At 30.5% G+C, this 10,140-nt stretch overlaps 1 protein-coding gene across 1 annotated transcript; it reads right to left on the minus strand.

Moving 5' to 3' along the window:
* Positions 1 to 2,615: 2,615 nt before the first annotated feature.
* On the minus strand, positions 2,616 to 9,444 carry LOC119667220 (netrin-B-like). The gene is made up of 7 exons (XM_038076510.1): positions 9,408 to 9,444; positions 8,487 to 8,675; positions 3,922 to 4,071; positions 3,751 to 3,837; positions 3,569 to 3,634; positions 3,188 to 3,419; positions 2,616 to 3,075 (listed from the first exon to the last, which is right to left on the minus strand). Exons 1-7 carry the CDS (start codon positions 9,442 to 9,444, stop codon positions 2,934 to 2,936), a joined length of 903 nt encoding a protein of 300 aa, XP_037932438.1. The 3' UTR covers positions 2,616 to 2,933.
* Positions 9,445 to 10,140: the final 696 nt, after the last annotated feature.

Here is a 10,140-nt window from a genome sequence, read left to right on the forward strand (position 1 = left end):
AACGTATGCATTGCCATTAGAAAAGCGACCGCTTATTGATAGCCAAAAAAAGTGTGCTGTGGCGTGGAGTGGTGATTTACAATCTCACGGTCAGGGTCAGTCAGTCAGTTGCTACAAATAAGTAAGCTTTACTTTTTGGTGTCTTTTTTCATTGCTTTTACTTTTGATTTGTGTGTTTTTGTGTTGCGCTGTGTTGGGTTCATTCTTAAATTTTTCATTAAAGCGCATGTTGTATGCTTTTTTGTGCCGTGACTGCTTTTGTACGACTCTCGTAGATTTCAACTAGTAGCCATTATTTGTGTTGTGGCATGTGTGTGTGGGTGTTTGTTACATTTAATGTGTGTTCTGTGTGCGTTTGATTGCTTTTCTTACAATTTATTAACGCATTTATCAAATTTGGCAACTTAATAAAACCGAACACCCACCTGCGCCCCACCTGCAAACACGTATGAAGTTATTTGTCAGTAAATAAATTGACATATCTTACGTTATGTTACATACAAACTTATTATTGCTGCTGTGTGTGTGGGTATATGTTTTTTTTATTTCTTGCTTGTGTTTTACTTATTTTTATGATTTTTGTTCTTTTTTTGTTTGCTACACATATTTGTAAGCGCAGTCGAAAGTCATTACATTTATTAATATTGACAATTTGTCTCGGCGTCATAAAAGTTGTTATTAATATTTGATGTGAATGTCAATTTCATTTTAACCACGTTTTATGGCTTATTGGAGTTGGAGTTGAACAAGTCAAACATTGCGGTTATATTGTAGAAATGTGGGGAGTTTGTGCCCAAGTGATTTGCGGCTGGGGTGAAATTCAATTGTCATTAGCCAAATTTATTGGTAAAGCATGCAAAGCAATGTGTCACATATGTATTGAGTCATGTACTATATGTCAAATAATAAATATGGAAGGAAGTTTTAACTTGCATGAAACTTTTGGAAAGTAAATTAATGCGATTAAATAGATTACGAATAATTTTGGATTTATGCAAAATTTAATTGTGGTTTTTAAAGTATGCTTATTTATTTTTTGTTTTTGAGAAAATTTTAACATATTTTCTTTCATATTTATTCGAATTTAATAGAACTGAGGTACAAATAGAATCTGAAAAAACCATAGGAGCAGTGTTTAAACCACAAATTTTGATACTATAACAGTAGTATCCGAATGGGTCCTTTGACCCATTAGCCTTTTAAGGCTTAAGGCTAGTACATGCGAAATCAGTATAAGCCATATGACCAGTACTTGAACTATAAATTCTGCATTGATAGGCCTACAACACTGGTATCACAAGCGGTCTTCTGACGTATTATTCTGTTAAGGTTTTGGTAAGCTTTATTATTGTATATAAATATATATATAAAAGCTTATCGAGTTTCATATAAGTCGCTATCATATCGTACATTACCTATTGATTAACACTTTCACTAACCTCTGGTATGAATATCCAATTACAGAGCAGAAGAAACAGAAGACTGTATAACAACTTCTCTGTTCTAGTCTACTGCATGACATATAACAGTAGAACTGACATGAGATTCTAATCACCTGAAGGATGTCTTATACATTATCAACGTTTCTTTACAATGCTTTTACAATTAGTTATATTGACAATACGGTTTAACGAGTATTGATGTTTTAAGGGTCCAACTGAAAGAATATGTTGACTGCCAGTAGTTACCCAGTTAGCTAAGCTAAACCTATCGATATGAAAATATATACATACCTACAATGAAAGGTTGGAAAATCCAAATATTCAGAGTTGAAAGGATCACAATTAACGGAATTGAAATTTGCTTTCAATTAGCTAATAATAAAGCCTTTCCTTGTATTACACATAAACACTGTTTAATATATAATACATTTAATATCAATAATTTATAAAGAAACAAATATTGTCTTGATTGTGTGTAAAATATGCAATAGTACTAAGCACAACATTATTATTTATATAAATTGTTTAAATAAAAATGAGGAGTTATCATCTGTATTAACCCTTTGAAATTTGAGAAGGTTTGATGAAAAGCATCGACCTATTTTCTATTTTATAAGTAACATAATTTCCGAAACACTCCACTTAGAGAATCACTTAAAATCAATACGAAGTACACAAAATTATTTGTGCTGGACTGTAAAGATGTTTTTATCCATATGTGCTTGTAAGATAACCGTACATTTCGTTTTGAGAAAAGCTCGCTGGGAAAAACATAGCATTGTCCCATTTTCAACACATATTTTTACACTTTACTGTACTAGGTTTCAATTTTACCGAAATAGTTATATTTTTTGGTATGTAGTTTCATACCAATTTGGAAAATCAAATAGTAAGCTTTTATATTTCACCCGCTGATTACTTAAATGCTGGGATGTTCTTAACTCGCTCTAAAGAGGTGGTGTGAAGGAAATGATTACAAACTGATCCGCTTCAAACCAAAAGATATCTGGTCACGAAATGCAGTTCTTGTGGTAGGAATAAGTTTTTCCAAATAAATTTTTTTTTAGGCTATACAATTCAGATCAGACAAATATTCCTCTCTATATTTCTTAAATGCAAACAGAAAATTAAGACTTAATAAATAAAAGAAAATTTAAGTAAAATTACCGCTGCTGCTAAAATTGTTAGACATATTTGTATATATATATAAAAAATAAATAAATATATAAATAAATAAAATAAACTTAATATAAATCCGCTAATCTACATGCATAACTTAAGGACATATATAACCGATTTGTAACTTTTAGCATACATAGCATAATTTAGTAACTACATTTTCTCTACGATATAATTTTCCTTGTTCTACTACAGCATAATACCGAAGAAGGTCAAAAATTTAAGTAAACTGTACATATTATACAAAAATTTATATCGGTTCAAGTGAATGAAATTAAAATCCGCTCTGACATATTCCGTTTCCGGTTCGATTCAACTGCATTTACGCGCTCGTCGTTGAAAGCGTTTCATACGCAACGACCACTCATCCTTCCACTCTAACACCACGGAACTTGGGCCAATGGCCAAATATCCCGGAGCAGCTTCCACATCTCGGCCAAGTATTAAATATGATCTATGAAGAAGAGAAGTGAAAAATAAGAATACAAACCGTAAAATTCGTTTAGTTGCAATTTAATTTGAAATTCATTTTCTTATTTTTATAGACTGAGTTCCGCTTCACTTACTTGTTCAATTTGATTTTTGGACATTGACACTCGACACTCTTGCGCGGCCCCAGCCATATCATGTGCCCCCTGCCTAGCAGGGAACTCGTGGTGCCGGACATGGCATTTCGTTTGAATATTGTTTGTATGTTGATTTCGTATTTGAAAATTTCGTTTTGACGTTCAATTGAATACTTCTCCGTGCTGACATCCTGCGAGGCGCGATCCTGTTTGATAACTTTAGCTAGAATTGCTGTATAAAATAATATACAAAAAAGGAATGCTTATTAAAAATTAAAAATCAAAGGATAAAAAAGTATTTTTTCATATAACAAAACATATGAATTTCAATAATAACAAAAGTACAAAAAAAACTACTTTTTTTTTACTCCATAAACTCACCATAATCCTCCATGCAAAATTTATTTAAATTCAATTTTTTCGGACTCGCTTTGCATTTGCCACAATCTGTTAAAAATTTATATAAAATTTAATTTGAAATGAAATTTAAAATATTTCATGTACACATATTTTAAATTAAACAATTAAATTGAATTTATTTTATTTGTTTTGTATCAACTTACATTTTTTCATTTCTTCGACTTGTTCGGGTTCCCTGTACTCGTTGCCTGCGCTCTCAGCTTGTATCATATTGGCGTTTGTGGGCACTTCTGTTAGATTTAGTGAAAAATTGAGTTATGTACAGTAATTAATTGAGTTCATGTACAGTAATGTTTTGTAATTAAAGGACTTACTTATGCAGGGTGCCACATGTGAACGCGTTTGTTGATAACCTCTAACGCAGCGGTTGCATGTTAAGCCCGTAACACCTTCCTTACATGGACATTGACCGCTTAAATGATTACACGTTTTACCAGTGGAGCCAACGGGATGACAGTCACATCCTAGAAACGAAATAAAATTTAATGGTTAAAGTAGTGCTTAGGTTGACATTTTGTTCAGAAACTAATTTGTGTGGTGAGTTTCTAAAGAGGCGGTGGTGTTTGTTATTTGTAATAGCGTTTAAGGTGAGTAATGCGGTAAGATGGTAATTAAAAAATTAATTTTGTCAAATCCAAATAATTGTGTTATTATATTTAAAAAATTTTGACTAAATTATTTTTAAATTGGTATAACATTTGTTCCACAAATCATATCACTTAATCAGCAAAGCAGGAATTGTCACAAACTTTGTGTTCTCAACATTCGATCGTATTATGAAATATAATCTATTTATTCTTCTTTTCATAATATAGTTGCATAATGATCTATAGTTTAACATTCTTTTTTGCGGCCTATTTTCAATCTAAGTGCCTTAACAAGGCCACACTATGTGTTTCGATATTGTTTCGTCTATTTTTTAGTAGATTTATTATAATGAGTTCGTTGTCAACTGCTGTTTCGTTATTACAGTTTTATGTAACCAGAGAGAAATTGACGCAGAATCTTTCGGAATACGATGAATATATGAAAACAACTGCCTGAGAGTTAAATGTGGTACACATTATCTTTTCCAAATTTTTTACACGGGAATGCTCTTGCAAAATGTTAGTGCCGTATTTGTTTCAGACTTTTAATATATCACAAATCTCTCAAACCTTTTTCGATAATTTTGAGTACATCATGAATCTTATCTGTGGATAAATTTAGAGTTATTGTTTTATGATAGCTTTCTAGCCCCTCGCTCATATGTTCACAATGAAACTTAATAAACTAATACAATAATTATTCCATATGATGGTGCAGTCTCCACGGTTTTTGTTTCTTTTCAAGCTGTTTTTGTTTCAGAAATGTTCTTAATCAATATCGTTAATCCTTTTTGCTCCAATTTTTTCAAATTCACCAAAGTTTGTACATGTTATAGTTGAAAAAACAATCTGAATATTTTAAAATTTATTTATAAAAATTATCATTGACTCATAAAGTAAACCTCGTATATTTTTGTTTCCACATATTTACTTCCGGTATATTAATTAAATAAATACTTTTAATCATTCACTTCAATAATGGATAAATCCTTTCATTTTTCATAATTAAAAATTTTTTCTAATGTTTACAATCCTATAATTTTATTAAATATAAAAAAGATTTTGCTGTCCATTACTTTACATTAATAAAATTTTTATAACCTATAAAAAACAGCTTTTAATTAAATATTTTTTTAATAGTGCTTTTTTTCTTGTTATAAAACACTCCCAAATTCAGATTCCGTAAATTATAAGTTAGTTCAAACCAAATGTTTAACTCCCTACAATAATGTATTCAATTTATTTATTCAATTTCGGAAATTACAACATGCCTGGATATATTCGACTTTCATTGAATCAAATGTTCGCAGGACATAAACAAAGAGATGACTAACATTATTTCTAAATTCATAAAATTGGCAAAACAGACAGAAAATTACGAAGAACTTGCAATAATGATAAAGCAAATACGCCATTTTGTCACTCGCAAGTTGATATCACTTCAGACTTAGGGGTTTATATGTGACATTTTGGTATCACCCAATTCTGAAGTAATTTTATCTACATCTACTTAAAAAAAGTAACCATGAAAAAGTTTATGGAATTTTTTAAACTCACTTATAAGGGTAAATTAGTCTACTAACCAGACAGTGAATCAGGAAGATCTTGAATTATGATAAAGCAATAGAAAGCACTTGTTACCCGCAAGTTAAGTACAAAACCTTTAATGATAAAGATGAAGTGACCTATAATGATAAAGATCTACCTATGTTATATCCCACAGGTTGGACAGACAACCTTTAGTAGATATATATCGCCTATTAGCGTCTTGGTGTCAACTATAATACAACGTAAGTCTCTTGGTAGTAGACGAAGTATTAAAAAAGTTTGAGCCAGTTAGCTTTCAGCTTAATTCTGAAAATGTACTACATATTTTTCGTTTGAACTCTAATAATTCAAAAATCGCATTAGGAATAGGTTAGGTTATTATGGTAATAATTTGGAACTACTGGGACCAATGGTCTGCTTTGTTTTATAAATCGAGGGAGTCAAAACTCATTACGAAGCCGTAATGAAGCTGAAGACCTTCTTCAAACAGATATCTTGCAATTGACTAATTTGATCTTTACACGATGTGAAGAGAAGTGAACTGAAGCAGATTCTCTTTCCGAAATGTTCAGATTTCTGTGTTTTTACATTTCAGTTTAAACACAACTAAATTAAATCTTATTATAATATATCTTTTCATTTTGGGTGTAGGGTAGTAAAATGTTTTTATAAAAACAACAATTAACGCCTATAAAAATTTAAATTTGCATATTAAGTTTTTGATGGAAAAAATTCGAAGCACAAAAACTGCATCATTTGTGGCTTTAATTTAAAGAGCCACTAATTTAAAATCAATTAAAAACATATTTTAACATTTTTATGGCTTTGTTTTGGGTGAACCATTAAATAAAAACCAGAAGTAATCATGATGAAGAAAATCCATTTGGCATCGTAAAAACGAACAGAGCTAAGCACCAAAATCATCACATAAAAATCTAATCGAATTGGTAGGGAAAGGAGCGTTCACAAAAGAAAATTGGTTAACAGAACTGTAAGAAATAGGAAAGCAAAAAAATTTACGCTACTCTCAATAAAATTGAAAAGTTTACTTTCAACTTTATTAAGTGAGCTACATTTCATATTCAATCATGTTTAGTTACTAAGAAGCTAAACGATATTAATGTTGCAAATGAAAGTCAAAATGTAGATTCTCTTCAGATATTTTGGAGTATAAGGATACTTTTAATAAATTTATCTTGATTATATTGATTTTGCTATATATATAAGTGAACAAAGTTCATAATTAATTGCTTGCTTGAATGGTGTTAATATAGTTTCCTAATTGATGTAAGTTGTATCGAAATGTTGTTCTCTAGATCAAGCAAAAACTTTTAAGTTTTTCATCCATCATGACATCCCTGGATTGCAGGGAAATCAAATTTTTGCTGATTGGTTGACTAACCGCTAGGTTCTCAGCTTTAATTAAATTTTTATATTAAAACATATTATTTTATCTACTTTACTATAGAGTAAAACTTTACAAGAGTTTAAAACATTAAAACTATATCGTCTTTTAAAATGAAAGATATCTCTCCCAGATATAACGGGGTGTCTGATCGTTTATCGCTATCGATTGTACCATTTCTGTTTATATACTCTCAGATTGTTAGACACTTCATAACTAGTATCTTAGAGCAACAGAGCAACGTTGTTGTTTTCCATACAAATTAGATCATTTAGCAAGAGACTTATTGTTAGCAGCAGAAACAGTAAATACACTTTTACTTAAAACAGTCCAACTTATTAATTAAATATTAATTAGTAACTAAGTTCTCATAAACAAAAATGACCAACTTTAGTTCTAAAATTAAAATTCTATTTACTTTTCTTGTTAACTATTGGAAACCATTAAAAACGCTTCAATGCAAACACTTGAAAGCCAGAAGACGAATTGATAAAAATTAGTTCGAAAGTTGATGTCACTCCAGTTCGAATTCGATTAAAATGGAATTTAGTGAATTTTCATTTTCATTTTCCTTATCTCTTGTATTTATAATTCTTTTTTTGTATTCGTGTCTCTATTTATTATTGTTGTTGTTTTTGTTGCTGTTGCTATTAGATTATTGAATAGAATTCCTATTTAAAGCCACCTTAATCACTGTTGTCGTCATGCTTAACATAGAAAAGAAAAGAACTAATGCTTCTTCTTCTAGCTATCAGAGCAGTTGTTGTTGTTGGTCTACTTTTGTTGTTGCCTTTGTTGGTAGGTAGCATAACAAAATGTGAAGTCTGACGGATTACTCAAAAGAAAGTTTGTTTATGTTGATGATGATAATGATTATGTTTTGCTGTAGCTGTTGTTGCTGTTTGTTGTTTGTTGTTGTCTGTGCTAATGTACGCCGAAATGAATTTGTTGTTGTTGATAGTAAAGTGCGGTGGCAAGCAAAAGTGCACTGTGCTTGTTAATGCGCCTCTACGAGGGAGTATAAAGCAAAACTTTTATTTTAGTCTTATGCTGCGGAACGGAACGGAACGTAACGTAACGTCTGCTTTACTATTTTTTGCACTGTGCATATAAACTCAACTTCTTTATTGGTCTTGTTGCTGTTGTTGCTGTTGTGGTTGTTGTTTGAGTTGATGTTTTTCTTTATGTGTTTGTGTTTATATTTTGTTAGAAAATTGATTAAGTTTTGTATTTTTTTTGTCTTTTTTTTGGTGCTGTGAGGTGGATTTTATTTAGATTTGGTGTGTTTTATATTTGTTTTTGTTTATTTGGTTTTTGTACGGTTTTTGTTCACACTTACTTTTGCAAACTTTACGATGATTAAGCGCTTTTGTTGCGTCCCTGTAGTAACCCTCGCGGCAGTAGTGACAATAACGTCCTGTAGTGTCATGTTGGCAATTATAACAGACACCACCTGAGACACGTCCAGAAAGTTTGTATAATTCCAGATTGAAGCGGCACCGTCGTGCGTGTCCGTTACATTGGCACACTGCAAAAAAATAAGAGAAAAAGGTTGGATAAAGTTAATTGTGTTTATTGTTGTGCTAAAGTTTGTCATAATCAAATTATGTACATAATGATTAATTAATTGGATTTCAGTGAGTTTCTTAAATCTGTGCAAAGGTTGTTCTCCTCGTTTGAAGAACTAACATATTATTGGTATTGGGAAAATTTAAAATTATGACGCAAGAAGCGACTTAAGATTGTAAAATAATTAGAGACTACATCAGAAATACACTGACTATATATATATTTATTTATTATATCGTTTTATCTATTAAACATATAGATCGTGTTTTATTGTATTCAGTTTATGAAATAATTTATTACTTTATAAAACTGAACAGATTAACTCGATAGAACGAATATGCTTCTTTCACAGATTTCGCCGATATTGGCAAACATAATAATAAAAATAATGTTCCTCTGTTCAAGAACCCAGGTGATTGTAATGTCAGCTAGCCGGCTTAGCTCATCAATTACCTCTCTATATCCTTTGATTTGCTTTGATTGCCGCTTAGCAACAATAAGATAATAAATAATAAAATATAATATAAAAGTTAAATAAAAATAAAAATATAAATATATAAAATTCAATAATATTGGCAACAACTGTCCTTGATGTGACTTGGAATTAGCCGATGTGCGACCTTTATTACTAAAACTTTAATCCGTAGCCTCATTAGGTAGCTTAAGGGAGTGGTTTATATCTGCAAATAACCCAAAGATTCTTGCTCCACAGTCCGTTTTTGAGCCATACGTAATTTGCTTGAAAATTTATTATTTTTCCTTCATTCTTTGATGATAACATTATCTAAAAATTCGGTTTAATGAAAATCGTACAAAAGTACTGGATCTTTTTCTAGAAGTTTTGTTCACAGAATACGACAGAGGATTATGTTGAAAACCGGGCAAATTTATGCACAATTGAATATGAAAAAATTTGTTTGAAAAATCTCTGCATGGAGTATTTAAACTCTGATATAATCTGAACCTTGTTTTAATTTGGGAATGAAGTTTTTAATCAATAAAAAATTTTAAATAAATTTTACTTCAAAAACCGTAATAAAACTGAGGTTTTAATCTTTAATTGTAGGCATTTCCGAAAAGATAGGTGTTTGGTTTTACATCGCATATAATGTTCTAATAAGCTTGTATATGGAGATATATTAAAATTATGGAAGTTTTTCTTTACTAATATCTTTCAACTATGTATTAATATTCTCCACAAGGACATATTTTAGTTTTTAATAAATGAGATTACAAAAAATAACATAGAAATTCCACTTTTTTTGGAATGCTCAAACATTCTTCCTTTGTTAAAATTGAGTTGTTCAATGCATTCCTCCACAATTCTGTACCGAGTTGACAAATTTCCTGATTGATTCATTCACCTTAAATAGCAATCGGAACTTTTGTGTCTGATTTAACCGAAACTTTTCGAAATAATCTAA

This window comes from Teleopsis dalmanni, chromosome 1, assembly GCF_002237135.1.
Source record: "Teleopsis dalmanni isolate 2A chromosome 1, ASM223713v2, whole genome shotgun sequence".
NCBI lineage: Eukaryota > Metazoa > Arthropoda > Insecta > Diptera > Diopsidae > Teleopsis > Teleopsis dalmanni.